This window comes from Drosophila mauritiana, chromosome 3R (assembly GCF_004382145.1).
Source record: "Drosophila mauritiana strain mau12 chromosome 3R, ASM438214v1, whole genome shotgun sequence".
Taxonomy (NCBI): domain Eukaryota; kingdom Metazoa; phylum Arthropoda; class Insecta; order Diptera; family Drosophilidae; genus Drosophila; species Drosophila mauritiana.
Window position 1 is genome coordinate 5,826,791 of NC_046670.1, and position 21,834 is coordinate 5,848,624.

The following is a 21,834-nucleotide window of genomic DNA, read 5'->3' on the forward strand; positions in this document are numbered from 1 at the left end:
AGAACTATATGTAAATTCCAATTCACTAACGATGTTTTTTGGAATCCACATTTTAGACAGCCCACGCTAACATTCAAATCGCTTGCTACCATAATCCCTGTGAATTATGTCTGATTCCACAACTTATCTTCTTCTTCGGTCTATACACGTAGATATATTGGTATATCAGGTTCTGTTATATTCTGGCGATGGCGTCGTGTGCCCAACGAAAATCCTCAGAGGCCGACGCTTGACCAAACGCCAGCCAAGTATGTTTGCTAATTCATTTAAACTAGACATTGTTGTTTGTTTCTGGGGACGGACGTTGCGGAAAAGGGGACATGGGAGTGGATTAAGAGGATGGTTTTAAAACTTACCCAGGTCTGATAGATTTACTTTCTCTAGGAACGGATCAGCGACAGGCAACTGTAATAAAAACAAAAAGATTTGTTAGAATTTAGTAAAGTAAGAAGCATATTACATATCTTTCTGAAAGAAAGAATTAGTTTCCTAGTATTTAAGAAAAATCTATTGTCTTGAAAGTCCAACGGAAATGTGTTCATCTCTAAAATCAAGTTTTCTAAATATATTTACCTTGTTTATCTACTTTCGAAATGGTAAAACTTAATTTATAACTGTTAACTACATACGGCGATGAAAAGTGAACTATCATTAAAGAAATAAACGAGCTAACTCGAAAAGTCGTAAAATGTACATATGTACAAACATATACTTATACGTTCGTTAATCGTTATGCAAGGTATTTGTGGCGTAGTATAACTTACACCTTAAGTTATTATTACTTTACTTAGCATTTCCTCTTTCCTTACACACTGATATAGTTTGGATAAGAGCCCTATTTTATTAACCATTCCGATATTATATGTGGGTCACAATGATTGGCGCATTTCAGGGATAGAAGTGTCGACAACACAATACCAAAAGTAAACAATAAGGGAACTCAAACGTAAATAGAAATATAAACTGCGCTGATACAGTTCCCTTACACGTTATCTGGTAATCAGAACGCGAAATCGCAGATAAAACCCAGAGGAACAATAATGCCAGCCCCAATGAAATATTTGTGAGCCGAGTGGTTGAAGAAGGGGGATGAGGAGCTGTATGCTCACTCGGTTGAGTAGCTTTGAATTAACATTGAAATGTGCAATTGTGGAATTATGACACATTAGCGAGGGGAGAGGGGGGGGGGGGGGGGGGGGGCACTCGTGGAAACGAGGCAATGGGACAAGTACCCCATATCAGATACGGCAATTTAACAATTGAACACTCGCACACAGGTGCAGGCCAATTTTGGTTTAGCCTAAACGCTTTGCCCGCAACTCACATTCTCTTCCTCTCTCGCAGTGCTCTTAGCAGCTAGAAATGGGGTCAAGAAAAGTGTGCACTGAGAAATAAATATTTAACTTGTTATCTTTCGAGGTAAAAGAATATCCAACAAATATCTATTTATTACTAAGTTTGAAAGTTTCTCCAGATTTTTAATTAATTTAAAAGAGAAGAGAAATGAGAAAAATATACTGTTCAATCTTATTTCATTTTATGCAAATTAGCTACTGACAATTTGTTTTTTTCTATGTGCATTGTAAGGCTGACCCTCATTTTGTCTAAATATACATATATTGCACTGAATGCAGCCGAATTCAATCGACGAAAAAGCTTCGCCTTAAAGCTTTGCCACTGGCACACACTCGATGGCTTTTCCTTTGTTTTCATCTCAATGCATTTCCACACAAAAAGAAAAGCGCATCGATTGAAGTATTTCGATACATGTACGGACTTACACATCTTCAACATCTAAAGATCTGTCCGTAAGAGCACCGATTTAAAAATCATTGGTGTTCAATATTGTTATATTATATTAAATGTACTTTGTCCAGCGAAGGTAACGGTTTGAAAAGATGTGAGAATTTTACATGTATTTATTATATAACTCAAGCCTGTTTCTCCCGGTGCACTTACGCTAATCTTGCGTCCGGATCGCGGCAACAATTGCTGCTGGCGTTTCCACTGCTCGATCTGCTCGACGCTGTAGTCGCTGCGCCGCCGCATCAGCATGCACTGGTGCACTGGGGAGTGGTGCCTGGAGGTGGGCGAGGGGGAGGAGTGGGCGCTGCTGACGCGCCGTCGCTCGTAGACGAGCGTCTGCTGCACTGCAGCAGCGGCGGCGGCAGCGGAGGGTGAATGACCCAGCGAATGGCGGGCAGCATTTGCAATTGTCTTGCTGTCGTTGCTTCTCAGTTGTTGCTGCTGCACTTGCTGTTGTTGCTGTAGCTCTAGCTGTTGCTGTTGCAGTTGCAGTTTCTGCTGTTGACTGTGATTGCTGTGCGCCTTGCGTCGCAGCAGAGACGACGACATGGCCGCCGTTAAAGTTGCCTTCAGCTTCTTGCCATCTTTCGCCTTGTTTTTGCCGCTTGGCAGGCTTGGGAGGCTTGGGATGCTTTGATAGCTTGGGCTAATGTGGCCAATGTGACTTGGGCTTTCGCTATGACTGTGGCTTTGGCTGTCATCACGCCTGCTTACGTGATGCGAGTGGCGTTGGCCGTCGACGAGATCTCGCAGATTCGCACTGTTCAGCAGCTGGTAGTTGCTGCTGGCCGTCGGCCCGTTATTCGACATCAGCGCCGGCAGATGGCCGTACCGCTTTTTGCGGTGATACAGTGGCGAATTGCTCAGCGAACGCGCCTTGCGACCGCCGCATTTAGCATTTGCATTTTCGCTGCCGGTAAGATTGTTGTTGCTATCGTTGTCTTTCGGCAAATTGGGGTCAAAGTGTACGCTCAGCTTGGGTGGCGTTTTCGGGGCGGCAGTGTCGGCGGGGGGATTGGCATATTGAGGCGGCGGAGAGGGTAGCACTCCCACGCGGGGTGTGCTGGGCTCGAAGGCGGAATACCGGCGGCGATACATGAAAACCGCGCACTCGAAAAGAAGCAATAAGCACTGGCAGACGGATTTTTATGGGGAGTCGCACAAGTGACGACACCACTACTCTGTTTGATCTCTGATTATACGGCCGTGTTCCGTTCCACTTGTCTTCCGTTCGCTTTCCGGACACGTCTGTGCTCACGCAAATGAAAACTTAAACTGGTTAAAAAGCCACTGGTTAAGAGTTGAGCGAGCGCCAGCCGGACCCCACACATGATCGCCCCACGACAAAGAGCAGAGGAGAAAGAGAGCGAGTGGATTGGCCTAGGAGAGCGCCAAAAGTTCGCGAGAGTGCTAGAGTATAGGAAAATACAAGAACACACACGCCACACAATGTAAATGTAATTGTAACGAAGCTAAAAGACCCTAGAATGCACTTACACTCCACAAAATAATCGCAATAAATCACACATTCTGATGATATAATAAATTGCAACAATTGATTGATTAGATGTCGTCATCCTGAATGTTGCTGATCTTATAAAAATATTTTAACTTTTATTGCAAAAATCTGAAAAGTATGATCCAATAATTATTTCGAGTGCAGTAAAAATCTGGGTTGACTGCATCGAAAATAAACTTTTGGTTTGTCCAACGGTTCACCTCATTTGCTTTGCTTATCTTTCAGCTGTCTCCCTGCTGTGGGGTGTTTTCTTCTTACCCGAGAGAGAGAGAAAGAGAGAGATCGCAGCCGAGTGGAAATTATGAATACCGTATGCAGAAAGGGTATCAGAAGAATGGGGCTCGTTTCATTCTTTTTCGACATTATCGTTATATCGCTTGAATAAACAAGAGAGAAGACAACGAGAGAGACCCACTTGCACCCACAATCGAAAAGCTCAAGAAGGCCAATGCAAGCGAAAGAAGAAGAAGAAGCGACAAGGGTACACGACTAAAAGGCGAATACGCTCAATTCAAGAGTCAAGTGACTCAGTTTAAATACGCATCCAAAAAGCAAAGAGCTTCTGTGTACATTTAGTGTTTTCTTTGAGCGATAAGTTTGGCAAACGGTACTGCAAGATTGTGGCCTTGCTAAAGAGAAATGAGAAATAGAGAGAGACAGAGAGGGAGCCAAGAACAGTGAGAAAAGCCTGACATGTGAAGAGTAGTTGGCTAATTAATCATCATCATTAGCGGGCACATACCAACAACAAACCAATACCAAAAAGAATTTAATGGTGAAAGCCCAATCCGCTGACGTCAGAATATAAAAAAGTTCGCAAAGAATTCCCAAGAATGTGCATAGTATAACAACAAACACTTGACACATGATTCAAATCTATCGATATAAACCAGTTTCCATGGGTGACCACGTTGTGGACGGCGAAGTAAACAAAAACAGACTGTAACAATATAATAACTGTTTATAATGGTCATTAGGCCCATTATGAGGCCTTGGGTTTTACATGTACATATGTATGTAGGTGTGGGCGAAAACCCAGTGAAAGGAAATTCTCCAACTAATTCAAAGTTGATGACAAAACCATCAGAGAAGTCAACTGGCTATCAGCATGACATCTTGTTTTTAATATAAAGTGACTCACTTCATTGAAATTGTTTCACCAATGTCGCTAAAATTTCATATGTAAGTGACTATCCCTAGTTGTTAGTCCAATATGATTTAATGGGTGCTCACGACGTATACGTAATAAATACATTTAATACGCCGCGTGAAACTCTACATGTAGTCTACATTGAGTGTAAAGTGCGAAAACCTCGAAGTATGCAATATAAAAAAAAAATAGGCTAAGGGATATTACGGAGTTCTTGAAAACTGACAAATTGCTTGATTTCAACATTCAACAGGTGCAAATAGAAGAAGAGGGAGAATTACGTAGACAGAACACGACCTTGAAGGTATTATGCAAGCAACTGGGAAAACGCATTTCTCAGAGTATATCAGAAATGTCAAGGTGAAGCGAACCGAACGAAGTAAACAAGAAGGGGGAGGAGTCAAACAGTGTAAGCCCAGAGAAAAGGGGATTCATAGAAGTGTATTTTTAAGCTATTAATAGCTCTGAATCAGAGAAGCGAGCAGATTGCTTTTTAAGGCGATAAGAAAAGGCAAAACAGAAAGTGGAGGGGAAAATACTTGCGATAAGATCATAAATTATTACATCTAGTTGGAGAGATAATTGTATAAAAAGTTGAGGCATATTTTCTACGCAGTTTGTTATTTGTTTGTTATGCATAACGAGGATGATAATTATGTATGTCACAGCCAAAAAAGATTTGCCTTAAATGTGTCCCCTAATTAAATTTTCAAAATATTTATCAAACCAAACAAAATGAAGAAATCCAACTTTTCAGTTTACTTAAAGACAATTTATGAGATACTTCCCCTTCTAATTTATATGCTAGCTTCAAATTTTAAACTTACCCCTCGTGAGTCTCTGAAGAGGATGGCTGCATGGTGTGGATCCAAAGTACCATCCCCTCGCAGACCTCGACCTGCGGCGCCAACTGATGCACGACGTTTTTCCAAATCCGCGGAGGCACGACGCATGTGAGCACCTGAAAGAGTACATCAAATTGTTATCAGTACAGGAGCTTGAATGTATAATTTAAGGAGTAAGACTAGACCTAATAGAACAGCAAGTACCAAATGGAAAGTAACCCGCCCGAAACCCTTTACCTTCTTTGACTATGCGATCGTATATCTTGTAGGTGGCCCCGCAGTCATCGAGAATGCGGTTGGGGCGGCTCAGCGTGTTCACATCCAAGCTCTTGGATCTGGTGCGGAAGTTCTCCTGCGGATCGTTCTGTGGCGAGGTGCAAACGCTCTGGGCGTCGTGGTGCTTCCTCGGCCACAGGTGCATCTTTTTGCCAAAGTGCTTCACTAGCTCGTGGATCGAATGGTGGTGATGGCTATGATGGTGATGGTGCTTTCCGTGCTTGCTGTGACCATCCTTATGGGGCGAGTGCTGTGGGTCCTGTTCGTCGATGCTGAGACTCTTGGCGAATGACGAGTTGTCGAAACGCTGGCGATTGAAGGGTCCGCTGCTCACCCCGCTGTCTGTACTATTCATGGACTGGCGCGATGCATCCCCGGGCAAGGTATAGTCGTCCAGCGAGGTGTGGGCAGCGCTCACTCGATGGAAGATCGAGATAGCCGTGGGTCGCTGCTGCTGGGGTCCGCTGGCACCCGTGTGGGTGAAATACTGATGGTCCGCCTGGCTCTCGTATATGTCGTCGAGATCGTGTGGGAAGTAACCGCCTCCACCGACGGGTGCGGTGGGCGGTGGAGAGCCGAAGTCCGGACCTGCACTGCGACGCATGCTCTAAAAGTTTTGATTGGATAGGATTAACTACATGTTTTAAAGATCCGATTAATGGTTGCAAACCGATTATAAGCCAGAAACATACTGAATTCAAAAGATTTAATCAACTATTCCGGTTATCAGTATCAATTACGGTGTTTACTTTTGTTTAAGTGTAATATTCTTTTATTGGTTGCTGTTTCCTTCAGAGAGTCACTGATTCTATTAAGCACTCTCTCAGCTTTCCTGATCGGTTTGCATCCTTGACTTGACCATTCTACTCACGCCATATATAGCCGGACTGTGAGATCGTTCCAAGAAGCTGCGCTTCGAGGAGGGTGTCCGCTTGAGACTGCCGCTAGTGGGCTGCTGGTAGTGGGCTTGGTGGGTGGGCGAGTTGCGGTAGTGGTGGTTGGCCAGCGACCGAGGGGCATCGGGCACAGCCTGTGGCAGAGAGTGTCGGTCGCTCTGCCACTGGGCGTATGCGCTGCCGGTGACCCCTCCCAAATTCTCACCGCCTGCAGTTCCGCTGCCGCCACCTCCGGAATTATTGGAATTGGAGCTGGAGCTGCTGGAGGAGTCCACGCTGTAGAGGCGACTGCCCTGCGAGGAGGCATCGGCACTGCTGCCGTAGCTCGGGTAAATTTGGCGGGACCAGCTCTCGCCACCGCTCAGCTGTTTTTCCACGGCATGCTGACGGTACAGGTGTGTTATTCCATGCATTGCTGGGCCGTTCTCTTTCTCCCGTTGTGTTGTCAATTGTTGTTGATTTTCGTTTTGTTTTTGTTATTGTTTAGTTATTGATGTTGTTACACTTTTGTAACGCAGTGTAAAACAGTTGTTATTGTTGCACTTGTCAATTTGGTTAAAGTAAGCACTGCGATCAGTTGTCGCTGTCTCTGTCTCGCCTTGTAAAAGTCACATAATAATCCTTCAACTGTAAATAAAAACACAACACATCACTCTCTCGCTCTCCTTCTCGCCCACTATCGATGCACTTGCTCGAGAGCTTTTGCTCTGCATCCCCCTCTATCGCTATCCGTCTCGTTTGCTCCTAGGTTGAACGCACTGAAATTAAGTCAAAGCTGCACACATCGCCGCGTTTTATTTGTTCTTTCTGTCGTTTTTTGCTTTCCACGACGCGATTGTTTATTTTCAATATTGTTAAACACTTTTTGTAAAAGTTATATTGGCCGTAATCGACAGTTTGAAAAATAGCGTCAGCCGCCGCCAGCAACATATGTATATCAAATGATGAATGCACTTGAGCAAGTTCACCACTACCACCCACAATTGCAAAACAACAAGGCAGAGTCAATGCGCGCATAGCTTTATTCTCATTTATTTCAATTCATTTAATTCCCTGCCTTGTTGTCGTTGCGAAGTCGTTGCAAAATGTAGCGGGTAAATAAATAAAGGCCTAATCGATCGGAACCATTTCCACACAGATCGTTTGCGACGCACGCGTCGCCTGCACGCATGCAACATGCGCTCAGGGTCACTTTTCTAGGCGGGTTCAGCGACCCAGGCGACAAAATTTACAAAGTTCAATGCCACGAGAGCGCAATAAAATAAATGAACTCGAAATTTTATATTTGCACAAACATTAAAAATGTGAGAATATAAAAATATATTGGACTGAGATTTCGAAGACTGCATTGCAGTAGCTATAAGAAAATAATTTCCAATTCAAGACTATATTGGATTTATTTTATAATTTAGCAAGAGTTCAATCGTCACATTTGTCGCCTGGCCAGCTTTCTAGGCCTGCCGCACTTGCGGTTATTGTCGGGCTGTCGGTTGTCCCAGCCTCTTGGGTAATTAAATTATTTTATAATGCAATAAATAAGAGTTGCATCTGTTCGAGAAAAGCTACATATACATATAAGTATGTATCAGAATTGTTCACTCTTCGGGATCAACTCACATGAGCACTCAAATCGCATGCTTGATTTAAATAAACGGCCTTTATCTTTATCGCTGTGTGTAAAACAAACAACAAACGCAGCAGAAGGAATGGGAGAGGGGGAGTCGGGCGGGGGCGGGGCATTCGAGAAGCGAGCCAAAGCAAAGCACAGAAAATAAAGTTAAGTTCTATTTTTATTATCAACGCAACAATAACAACACGGCAAGCGATTTCAAATGAAGAAAGAGCCGAAGGCGCACTGATAAAAACAAATGGGAAAGATTGAAAATATGTACGTAAACAGGCAGAACACTAAGGAATATTGATTAGCTTTCTCAAGAGGCTTTCAGGGGGATATTTCACAACATTGATCAAATTTAATGCAATTTACATTGCGATTCGTAGAACAAAGTGAGCGAAGAGAGCAGCCGGTTCAATTGAGGTTAAGTCGCCAACTTATTTACCAGTAATCAAATTTGTTTAATAATGCGAAATTCTATATATATACACACATGCATATAAAAATACGGCCGGCCGCCTACGCACCCACACACACGAACACCGATACGCACACAACCGCTTGGCTCAAAATCCCAAAGAAGAATGAGAATGAAAAGAACAAACGGTGCACGTGCTGTCGAACAAGTGCCAAAGAGAGAGAGAGAGCATGAGAGGGCAAGCTAACAGCGCTGTTAGCGCTAACAGCGGGGCTGTTGGGCGTCCTTGAAATCTAAGTACATATGTATGTATGCATGCATGTGAGTGCAGAAAGCGAGAGTAAAAGCATGAATTGAACCATTTCCCCCCATTCAGTGCAACCAACACTCGACCATGTGTAATCCATTAGCAACTGCGGCGGATTACCATTCGAATTAGTTGAGGGGCATCTGAAGGGCACCCACATAACTCGTCCATAAATCACTCAAAAGTAAAAGAATTTTCTGGGCGAGTATAGGAAAAATCGTCTTGGCGTTTTAAGTGCGCAAAAAACAAATGAACAGCGCATTTTTGCCATAAGGACCAGAACGCGCTTCTAAGTATGCAATATTTTGAAACGTGACACGCCAAAAATATAAAAGAGAAACACGATTGTCGGAGGTCAACTTCCTTTCCGACTTTCCACTTTGGGACCCCATTTATGACGCATGCGTGTGAAGAAAGTGAAAGTATATAGATGCTACATAATACTATACTATATATGCGTGTACGTCACTGGAGTATTTTAGGGGTTCGGCGATTGAACCCCTCTCGAGAAACTCTCTCAATTTATTCCATTGATACGATAGTCTTGTTTATTTTTTTACAATCAAAAGCTTCATTAACTATTTCTTTTGAAGGAAAATCCTTTTACATCTTGTGCGCTCTTAAAGAAATATATTTTACCACACAGATTGGTTTTCGACTATGTACCATACAGTTGGCTCCAAAAGTCTATAGGTCCCAAGAATTGCGCATTTAGGTCAAGTGTGTGCGCAAGAGAACTTTGATTAGGGAGTGCAAAATTTTTAAATTGCTGAATTATCAGGCAGACCCCCACTAGACGAGCCCCGGCGATAAGGAAGTACTATGCTACGCTAACGTTTTGGGCTGATAAGCGCTGTGTTTGTTTGCGTTGTGCCTATCGCGAATTAGATGTGATTGAAAGGGAGCCATAAATAAAGGCCAAAAAGGTGCAAACAATGTGTTTAACCGACTATGGGGCGTATGCTTAATTTATCTTTGGTTGCCCAGTAGCCCGAGTAACTGTAAACAATTTATTTATGGGCTCCGCATCGTAGTTAAGTTTGTGCGAAATTCGGCCAGCATTTACCTTGAACGTGATTGGATATTGGATATGTGTAAATAAGTACGGAGCACTTTCCGCCCGGTTCCCTCCTCTATTCCCATATCGCCATGCACTGGTCATGTGGGGAGCATTCTGACGGATGTGCTAAGGTGTGCGATTTAAGTAGCTTCTTCTTCCCTGGTTCTTATTTTGTTTTTAGCCTCCTCCATTTTCGCATTTGGCTTCAACTACGGCTTGTTTTGTGCTGACTTTTGTTTGCCTCTTTGCGCTGAAAGCAGATAACCCGATGATTCAGCTCGAAAAGCAGGAGGATCGGTCGGGGCAAATATGTGAACTTGCCCACGGATTAAAAGGGGAGAGGGGTCGGTTGGGGCCTGACATTCCAAATACGAGCTGTTGGATGATATAACTATTTTAAGGGCAACGTTCTCGATCTTCGTGCTTCTGGTTTCGAAATGAATGTGTTGCTACCATGTTGGCCAATAGTTAGAAGTAATTTCGAGTAGACTATTTACTTTATTGATATTGGGTGTATTATTCATAGAAAATGTTGATATATAATCAATAGATATTGATATTAAATAGCTTGTAAGTGACTCCGAATGCATAATTCACATAACGTAGGCCATTGTCAAGTAGTGTCATTATCAAAATGGTTTATAATTACGCGTAATTTACTGTACTTTCATGCACTTCATAGCTTCATTCCACTCGACTATCTAAGTGAAATGCCACTCAACTAACGGACAATTGGCAACCTAATCGATTGGTTTTTTTTGCTTTTATATCGGGCAGTTGTCAACCCAATACTAATAGAGCCGTGACACGCAGCGACCTTCCAAGGAGTCGCTGAACCCACTAACTTGGTCAGTATTTCTGTCAACACAAATAGAATCCTTGTTGGAATGCACATAGGTCGCGACCTTCGCTGAAAGCTTTGAACTTTGTGTGCCGGGGACAACATTTGACTGTGAGCTGTAAGCTCTTACAATCGAAATGTCCTTGCAATTTCAGACAGCCCACTTATTTCCAAGAACAAACCCATAAAACGGTCACTAATTTCCACATACGAATTACTTGTGCGCACGTTGGGATGCATTGCGTACGTCCAAGTTTTAGTGGGCGGGAAATGTGTTCTCCTTACCCCTCTTTCCACCCCTTTTTTTTTGTTGCTGTTTCCGCATCATTAGAGCCGTGCAATTAAACAAATGCAGTGTAAGTATTGTATGTATGTTTGCAACTACAAGCGGAAGTGCAGTCATTGGCAACCGCACGTTTAACAAAACATTGCACGGCACGCCGCTGCCATCCGCTAATTATTTTCTGGTTTCGGTTTTCGGGTTCGGAAAATAAAAGAAAAGAATAGAATAGAAAAGAAACGGAACTGAACCGAACCTGCAGATCGGAAAGGAACCTTGGGGAAGGCGAATTTTCCGACGCATCCCGTCGATTAGAATAGATATGTGTCCTCCAATTACATGTATTTCTATTTTGGCTAATGCGATTTTGGCGTGTCCTAGTCAATTTACATACCGCTGACAGAAGGGTCAACATCAGAAGATTACTAAGTCTTACTAATACAAAAAAATAAGGAAAGTCTAAAACATTGCTTCTGAATATATTGCACACTTCAAAGTTGGCTATTAGAAAAAGTTTATTTTATTTAAACAATAACTAAAAAAAATATGAAGAAAGAAATACACGCATAATTAACACGCCATCAACAAGAAGCGTTAAATCAAAACTTGGCTAAAATTCATGACATTTAAAATGAGTTGTTTACTATTCAAAGAATTCGACGAAACAGACATTCTTGTGAATAGTTTATGAGTATTATTATACATCTCATTAGAAACAGCATACAAATCGGTGACTCCGTATGCCATTGAATTTATTTTCTGCCAATCCGCAAATAGTGAAAAGAAGAAGCAAAAGTGCATAAATTAATGGCAAACAGCTCACATTGTGATCCACATTTCGAGTGAGTCATTCCACTGAGTTCCTCCATAAGAAGTTATACATATCCGACTATATAGTTTATATAGGATATATATAGTATATGTGGCATAGGACAAACATCACCGAGCAAAGAAGACCTCTAACGCCCTCTGGTGATGACTCGACTCACGCGTTTGGCTTATATAACACCTGGACATACACACACTGAATGGACGTGGATGTGGACGTGGTCATACGGATAGTTGTGCACACGGAGCTTCCCTGGTGGCCAGTGTTTGTTTGCGGTGTGCAATCGGTCGCAGCCGGAGAAATTTGCAAATGAAATGAGCCGGCAGTCGAGTCAAGATTTCCTCGCAGCAACAAGTGCAGTTCACTCGCAAGGGCACACACGCCTACTCACTACTACACTGAGAAAAACTATAGTCAATTAAGATATATATGAATATGTGTACTTCAGACTGAAAACAACAAGAAAGCAGAAGAACTTGTGTTGTGTCCAATTAAAAAAGTAGAAAAATAAAATATATCATGTATATTTCCCAATCTTATAAATTAATGTTTAGTTTCAGCACTTTTTTGCAGTGTATGACTTGAATTCAATTAATGAGTGCACCGCCGTTAGTTGTTGTTTCATTTCAGCTAGCTGACTTTCTGTTTGCCGTTCTAATGGAGTCGGACATCTGATTCACATTTCAGCTCTTTGCATAACCAACCGGTGAAGTGGCCACCTCAGCAGGCGGAAAGTGGCAAGTGGCAGGGGCTCGACTTGGGCGTGGGTTTTCCGCGCAATTGAATCCGTATTATCTGGTGATCTTTAACCCCAGCGCTGGCATTGACTGTTGCCCATCGAATGCAAATATGTGCATGTGTGTGTGTGGAGCTCTATCTGGCCAATTTATATACAGAGGTGGTCAAAAGTATTTACACAACGAGCTTTTTTTTCAATTGTCAACTAATTGAAAAAAAAGCTCGTTGTGTAAATACTTTTGACCACCTCTGTATGTACATTACTTTGCTATCTTCTGCTGTACTTTCTTTTGCGTCATTTTGGGCTTTCAAGGATCATAACAAATGAGATTCACGCGCCGCGAAGTTGACGTTTTTGGGCTTACGTCACCGGAAGGCGATTTATCAAATGGGCCACGAAAGTGGAGGCAAAGAGAAGTGAAAAGGAAACAGAACTTGAAGAAGCAAAGAATAAATTGGGGGAAAAGCCTATGGACAACAAACAAAACACTTTGAACAAGTTGTAATTTTTCATTTCCTTTAGGTGAATACTTCTGATTATATTTATATGCCAAGGAACATATTCAAAGACCTCAAGTTAATGTAGATTAATGGTTATAGGTTATTTCTAAACCATTTGCTTTAAATACGTTATACAAGTTTGCGTATCGCTAGGCAATTATTGTTTGCAATTATTGCTTGGCCAACTGATGGGAAATGTCAATTTCTAAGATTGTTGTTATCTTCTAAGACTTTCAGACCATTCCCTCTTCCGCACTTCGCCGTCCTGTGCGATGGTTTTTTTATTAGCTCCCACTCACTTGCTGACGTCAATGGAAATGGAATGTAGGCTTGGAAAATCATACAAACGAGCAGGCACAAGGCTCAAGTATCGAAATTTGGCAGGTTGCGCGGCAGTGCTAATTGGCTTTTATGAGCCTGTGTTGTGGCTATTGAACTTAGCATTTGGCATCTGGCCAAGATGCGGTGTACACAGATTGCAGAGGCCGGGAAAACAACGAAGATTACAGCACATTCTACGTTTTTTCTTTCCTTTTGCAGTCAAGGACAATGGCAGGAATAATAATGGGTGGATATATGTGCGGAATACGAAATACAGACAGACTGTTCGGAGGACAGTGAATGGAAAATGGAAATGTCAGGCTTAATGAAAAAGGCAGGAAAATGCCAAGCGCGCACGCAACTCAAATGAAAAGCATAAATTAATGGGGTCTGTTGTGTGTCCTGTGAATCCTATGTGTGCTAAAAACAGCATAATAGTCCTCACTCACAGCGTTTAGCATTCCCAAGTAGTTTAGTATTATTTAATAGTCCTACTGTTTTTTAGCACTCCTGTCAACTCGCTGAACCTCGATTTGGCAAATAAAAAGTTTACAACTTCCGCATGTGAAAACATAAAAATCTCAATTAGCAAAATTAACAATTATCATCCTCTCGACCCGCAAACATTATTAATTGCTCACAGGTTCTCAACAGATCTTACATGGAATTAATTTGTTGACTGTAGGAAAGTACACTTGGGTATACATAGTACGTGTGTACTATTGCCGTCCATATATTTGCAATCGACTGTGTGTATATGTATGTATATCCAAATGAGTGTGTGTATATATCATATCGAGTGTGTGCATATCTAGCGGTGCAAACGATGAACAAACAAGTGAATTGTTATTCTTGTTTTGTTATCAACGGGCGCAGCTAAGTCTTGGCTGCACATCGGACGAACGTAGATTTGAGTACAAAAACCCACTGTGTGCACTCGGTAAATATAAACTATATTGCAACTGCAGATACATTCGCCGCGTGCATGTGTAGATACATTTCGGGGGGGAGACCTGCTAGTTGTTTACCCACTCAAGGCGACGCGAATTTTGAGCATTTGCTATTGACCAACCGATGTTCCTGTCGCGATGCCAACCGAAAGCTGTTCGATTAGTCACCTCCCCCTGGAGGGTCGGCCAAGGTCAATCCGCATCCAGATCTGATCTTGTGTAGCGGGATATTGTGGGGATATAGTGGGCGCGCGAAACGGTCAGTCAATCGTGCATGCTAATTATCGGCTTTTAAAGTGGGTGTGTTTGACTTTTAGCCACACTCATATTTGATTTATATATGTATATGTCCACACATCTGTATTCGAATCTATATAAACCCCTCATATAAATCACCATAAAGAGCTGCGTGCTAAAAACCGTAAATTGCAGTGGAAATTTGTATTTTAAATTAGCAGCTCGCAAACGGCAAACGAAGAAAAGGAGCAAAAAGTAAGAATAAGTCACGTTCTAGGGCCATATATTGGATTTAAGTATGGGAGACTTATTGTCATACGTTGTTTAGTTGTTTGTGCACTTTAACTTATAGGATTCTATAGTATTTTGTGTAAATGATTCGAATAAGGTATTTATAGTATAATTTTGCTTATCAGAGCCTTTGGTTTTTCGAGTGCGTTATGTTTTCTAACATAGTATTTTTATAGTTCTGATTAATAAGTTTCAGCTAATATACAAATGTAAGCAGATCTTCTTGGCCAGTTTCCACTGTACGCCTCACTGGCTGCACACATTCAGCTCGTTCACTTGATAATGGGGCGATTCCTTGGTCCAAAGCGCCGCAGATGCCTTTATTGTCCATATGATACAGGATTAAGTGACAGAAACCAGTTCAAGGACAATCGCCGCAGAGTGTGCGAGTTGGAATATATGTACTCGAGAATATATGTATGTGTGTACGTATAATGTTTGCTCATGGGCGTGGTCTGGAGCTGACGTGCGACGTCAACATCCACATCCACATCCACATCCAACCGAGTGGCAGAGGTCGTTCCGCGGGACTTAACAAGCTGGCCAGGGAAACGGCAACGAGTCCAAGCCAAGAAGATGGCCAAGAGGAGACCGCCTGGGGATCTCATTAAGTTCGCTGGCGTGAACTCAATTAACGGAAAGAAATGTCCTCGAATTACCGAGAATATTTAGTCGCCATAATGGTGAAATGGTGAAATAGGAGCGGCTTTAAACAATTAGGAGGAAAATGAAAGTTAATTGCAGAAAATCTGCGACAAACACTAGAATAAAGTGGCACAACTTTCTTGAGGATGCACAACGGAAGTTTCCAGAACGTTTTCAATATCAAGCTGTGAAGTATAAGTAATTATCAGGCATGATCTGGAATTCTGGAACACCCTGTATGCTAAGTGCACTATAAAATTTATGCGGCAACAACAAGAGCAGACAACTGCAATCGCAACGTGTTGTAATTAAGGCAACACAGCATGAACAACAATAAGACAAAAGGCGATCATCAGACGGGGGGCGATATGAAATATTTATGTTGTTGCAGGCCGAGATTATAATTAAACAGCTTGGGAGAAACAACAGCAAATCGAAGTAAACAGAAATTTAATTGCCGTTTAAAGTAAGTTCCTCGTCTTGACCTAATTCTCAGGCGACCCCTCCACTTAGTACGTAGAAACAAGCAAACAACAAACATCCGAAACAAGCTTTTAAGTTGAGGTCTAATCTACAGAAATCGGTAAAAACCGTATTTAAGATGCGTGTTACGAAATGGAAAATGTTATGATTGATGAACTGAAAACATGGCATTGAAAATACCCAAAAGTTGCATCTGAAATACATTCAGATAATCGAGTGTGTTTGGAACTTTCCAGCAGTTCAGTGAACTAGTCAACGCAAAATAAACAGCCAACACTAATTCCGTAACAGTTTAGTTTGTTTTTGAAACAGGTTTCGAAAATATATTGAGTTTATTCATGGCGCTAATTACAGTTTTTGTTGCATTCTACGCAGTGGAAAAATATTCAAATCTTGTTTGCGTTTGGAAATATAGATTTCGGAAATTTTTACCAATTTTTATTTGCATATACATTTGTGCATATTTGCAAATGTGCATTTATGATTATGAATGAAAACAAACTTGGGTATTGTTCAAGAACTTTCGATAGTAACATATTTACTTATTAGCAGAATTGGTTGACATAATAATACCATAAATTTATTAATGACTTCGGTATATATAGGCAAGATTCTAAGTTTGTTTATTTGAGTTATAGTACCAAGAATTTAAAGTTCTTGTACAGATAATGAAATGGGTTGTGTTGCTCGCAAATCTAAATGAAAAACTTCTAAATATTTTTGTATACACACGCTTAAAGCAAACCCCTTCTAAATGTGAGTTTATAGGCAGTTCCATCCATAGATTACACGATCGTAAATCGTTTACAACCCACTCAGTGTGTTTGCATGGATGTTTGAGTGCCCTTTTCGGATTGCCAAACACTGGCGAGGCTCTTAGCATCTCAACTACCTTGATCCAAAGACATTGGGCCATAAATCTGGGAGGCGAGTGTGGAACCAAATGTATCTCGAAGTTTGCCGAGGGCTTGTCTTGATTCGGAGCCTTTTGCGCCGCACGCAAAATCGGTAAAAGTTCTCTTCTGCTCTTTTTTCTCTGAGAGTGCGAAGTGCTCTCTCTCTTTTTCTCAAGTGGTGGTTGTCCAAAAACAATATACCAGGGGGAAAAAAAGCGAAAATAAAGCGCAGCAGAATATTTTTGCTGCGCAATTTCTTCTTTGCCGTGTTTTCATTTCTTCGCTATTCGACGCTCTTGAAATTCTCCCCTCCTCCTCCTTCTCCTTTTTTTTTTACAGAAATCCGAGTGAAAAGAGTAACTTCCCACATGCTGTTTTGTTGTTGTTTATCTTGTTTTGAGCCGGCTGCTCCGAAATTTAATTTCATTAATAGAACCTACACGTAAACAAAAACCATAGAGTGTCTGCAGCACTTACGAAGCATTTGATAGCGCGCATAAATTCAATTAAATTAGCTGCAAAACATATTTACATTTGCTTAACCCACGCATCAACTATAAAGTATCTCGGCGGAGCAGATTGTTTGTGCCTCATAAATGACTTGCCAAGGGAAACCGAATCCGAAACTGACCTATTCCAAGCGGATTTCAATTGCCGATTATGGTGGTGGTGATTGCGGAAAGCTCCGATTCTCTGCGAGGTTATCAGTGCCAACTATTATTATTATAGTATTATATGTAAATATATATTGGTAATCGAGGGAAACGCGGCTGTCCATCTGCGATCGCATTCAAATCGTGACAGAAATAAACGTTTTTTATTTTTATGAAATTATTTATTGATTAGCCTTGCATTCGATTTCGATTGCTGGTCAATTAAGAGAACTGTGGGCTATTTATAAACGCCAGTAACGAGAAACCAAGCACAAAAGAAATTCGAAGGAAGGGAACAAAGATCACATCAGGCGAAAATAACACCTGCAGAGCCCGTTTCCAGATCATTTGGCTTTATCCAATTTTAATCATGGTTTATTATGCAAAACAAAACCCACAAAATCACAAAATGCCGCACAGAAACAGTCACAAAACCGTATGTATATTCTTTCCGGCTCATTAAAATATCATCCTCCGCTTACGTCAAAAACTCAGCTAACGGCGAAACAGCAGCCGATTGGCGCCTCTTGGCCATAAATCAAATCCCATCATTCCCCCTTTTTAGTTATTTAAATAAACTTTGGCGAGGAGCAAAGAACCGAAATGTCGTGGGACAAGAAAACAAAAACTTAAATCAAATCAATCGCCCCGCGAGTCCGCAAATATTTCGCCGGTAAGCGAACGGTTTCCTAGTTTCCTAGGCAAGTTTTCTATAAATAGGTTTTGAATTCAGTTTTGAATCCATTTTCCCTAAAAAAGTATAATTTTGTGTCTACAAATAAGAACCTCTTTCGATATCAGCACTCTAACTGCGAATAAAATGTATTTCTTCATCTCAGAAATGTCGTCACACTTTTCTCACTCACTGTTGTTTCTGTGCATTTAAATGTATTTTATTTATAAAACTCAGTCACATGGTCTATTTTTCCCCGTTGCTTTTAGCGGCTAAAATTATTTATCTGTTTCATTTTTATGGCAATTACACGTCCTTGGTTGCTCGCTCAAATTAAATTTTAACTTATGCAAATGTTTCTCCGATCTCTTCGCATTTTGCTGGGTGCTCGTATTTTTTGTAATTCGTTAAATTATCTCGTTAATTAGCGAGACGGCTTTTCAACTTGTTTATTTGGGCAATAAGTTAGTCTGGATTGCGTACGGCATGCTAAAAATATAAAAGTCACTTGCATTTACGGTTGCTATAAATATTTCATTTGTTTAATTCCTTTCGAATTTTCTACCATTTGTAAATGTTAAATTATAAGAATCGAAAAGGTTTTCCACGCACATTCAGCTGACTTTGCGGTAATTTTATTGTTTGGTTTTGACCATAAATTGCCCGCTCATGCATATTTATAGCCGGATAGCTCGGAAATATTTTTGTGTGCTGTCCGAAAATCCAGTTTTCTTTGTCTTTGGTTTGAAACTAATTATGTTTTCGCGTCTTAAAAATTACTAATAATTCCCCCGTGGCTGCCAACCGTTTAAATATTATTTCACTCTGATCGACGGGCCACTTCTCGAGTTATTTGCTTTTTCGACTAGAGGTTTTAATTAATTTTATTTTTAATTAGTGAATGCACACCATACACAAGTCACAAATCCCAATTCACTGAAGAAATTAACTGATCGAAATTCAAAAGTCACGTGGCTGAGCATCCGACTCTGCCGGCTGTTGGAATCGAACTGAAAGCGGTCGGTTGGTCGGTCCGCCCATGTGCTCCGCACTTCGGTGTATAACTGTAGTTGTATCTGTATCTGCAGCTGTATATGTGTATATATACTCCCATATCTGTGTGTAAACCGGCAAGGCGGTACGAGGGTGTGTGCGTGAGTGCGGGCCTCTCTGTTTTATATACTCGTTACACGGTACACAGCGGCGCGAGAAAAAGGTGAGCACAACAGAAAATCAAGCGAGCAAAGCAAAACGCGCAGAGGTGGCCTAATCGGCAAAGAAAAAAACATAATAATTAATACCTGAAAGCTTGAATAGATAAGCAACTTCGAGTTGGTTAGGGCCCTGCCTAGGGCGTTTTGGGGCGTGGCACGCAGTCAGCTGACCGCCTTGGGCAACAAAAAACCACTTTCTGTTTTCCGATCCATTTCTGGAACTCTCTCCGCCGCTCTCGTTTATATGGGATATTACTTAAAACAGGCACACTTCTTTAACTCAAACCATCGCACTTGTGAAAGATCTTTTGCTTTCAAAAATACATTTTGGGAGATAAGATAATTGATAATTAAAGAACGTCTTTTAAACATAGAACTACTTTAATGAATCTGGTTTTGAGGCTTTGTACTAATGGTTTTTCGCTTTAATAGACGTTTTGAAGATCATTTATAATCGAGTTTGCAAATTGCGAACTCCAACAACCCCTAAGATCCACACGTTTTATCTGGGCAACATTCAAAAAAATGTGCTAATTTAAGAGTGAAACGCCGTAGGCTTCAGTTACGCGTTTTAACCACCTTGGAGCAAGTTAAAAGGTACTCTCCAAGGCGCCATAACCTTTGAAATCCGAAGCTTCGATATCATAAGATTAGATTGGAATATATTTCGTCGCAGTGTTGTAACATAGATGGGTTCCACTGTACTGCTGTTGTCTTTTAGCGGCCTTACATGGCATTAACATTTACATTGCTGTTATTGTTATTATTTTGTTGTTTTTTTTCCACTCGGTTCTTCGTTCATCGATTCTAATGCTCTTTTTGTGGATTCTTGGTGTGCGTGCCGTAACGCACGTAGGCCAAATAAACAACAGTCCAAATATTTCGCCTATTTCGCCCTTAGCATGGGCGGTGCTGCCCCCCTTCGCCCAACTCCCGCTCACTCTCATTCTATCTCCATCCTGCTCTCTCTCTGCAGACACCGAGTCTGTTCTAGTTTTCTCGCTGCGCAGTCTATGTATGTTTTTATGCTATTGACTTGGTGAAAAATAAAACGAATAAAAAAGAAATAAAATGATATAAAGCAAGCCCACACATATTGTCACTGTCGCCTGCCTTCAACATCAATGCCGCTTGAGATTTGTTTGTGGGCTGAACGAAATCTCCGAGTTGTATGCTTTCTAAGCCTCTCTCTCTCTCTGCTTCCGTCTCGCTCTCGCACGCTTTTGTATTACGTCATGGCCCGAGACACTTGATACGGCAACACACAACTGCATCGAAGAGGGAGAGGTAGTGATGTCAACTGGCGCTTCCAAAATATCTCTAAATTGTATCTTTCGAAAATATCGCCAAAATAAATAAATCCAAAGTAAAATTAAAAAAAAAATCATTTTGTGTTGAAAATTATTGCTAAAATAACATTTATTGGGGACCAGTGGTTTGTGGACCCGGGCTGCTTTCTTTGAGTAGATATAGTGACATTATAAAATCATAGAGTTGCCTCAAATATACACAATATTAGTAATTTCACACTTGAATTTACAGTTCGAAGTAGAAATTGTCTGAAATTCCAACAAATTCCAAAATAAAAAAACTGGGTGTAGCCAAATATGCGATAGAAAGGAATCAGCGCATCTGCTACAAAATAGCCAAATTCGCATCACTGAAGAGCCTGTTTGCTTGGTGGTTCTTACTTTTGCTTTTCGCCTGACATTGAAACTGCAGCTTAGCATAAGGAACACAACAGCAACAAAAAGTGCAGCCTGTACACGAAAACTTTCAAGGTCAGCCGAAGGGCAAAAATCCCAGCAACAGTTAGTCCAGCCCTCTCGCTCGCACACTGCACTGGACCAAAGGTCTGGGTCTGGGTCTCTCCATCCCGCTCTCTCAGCCACCACGATTCCCTTTTGTCGGCATTTAATTCTGGTCTAGAAATTGTAAACACTTTTTTTGGGGCTCTATAACGGTGACCGCATTCACACATTTTGTTTTCGTCTGGTTTTTGTTGCGCGAAATAGGAAAATTGCTTTGGCTGCGCATTCTTCGGTTCTATTTGTTCAGTTGTTGTTCCCGCTATTTCGTAACGCAGATGTAACAATTACAAACGACACAATTTTCCACTTTTATGAACCATACGATATCTAAGTATGTAACACACGTACATACATTCATATTTGTATGAACAGAGGAAAAGTTTGTAGTTAGGTGAGAAAGATATCTTTAAAATATATCCAAGTTCAGCAAGAAGTTAATATCGTTTAACTAAAGCTTAAATTGATTTTATGGTAACTATTTTTTTTTGCCATTAAAGCTTTTTGAATTCAAAAATAAAAAAGGTTCAAGATAATAATTGAAATTAAAAGTATTTTTGTAGATAAGAACTATTTAGATAT

General features: G+C 41.2%; 1 protein-coding gene across 8 annotated transcripts in view; it reads right to left on the minus strand.

Annotated features, from left to right (window-relative positions):
* The window catches only part of LOC117143782 (5'-AMP-activated protein kinase subunit gamma-1), a 63,976-nt gene that overhangs the window by 6,016 nt on the left and 36,126 nt on the right, over positions 1-21,834 (minus strand). For 5 of the 8 annotated variants that reach the window (XM_033308616.1, XM_033308617.1, XM_033308614.1 and 2 more), the window contains 2 exons: positions 5,303-5,436; positions 357-405 (listed from right to left, as the gene is read on the minus strand). In XM_033308616.1, the coding sequence (XP_033164507.1) occupies positions 357-405; positions 5,303-5,436 (183 nt within the window). Of the gene's footprint in view, positions 1-356; positions 406-1,959; positions 3,074-5,302; positions 5,437-5,557; positions 6,204-6,467; positions 7,120-19,139; positions 19,244-21,834 lie in introns of those variants that run through there. The other 3 variants (XM_033308618.1, XM_033308620.1, XM_033308621.1) reach the window with 3 other exon arrangements.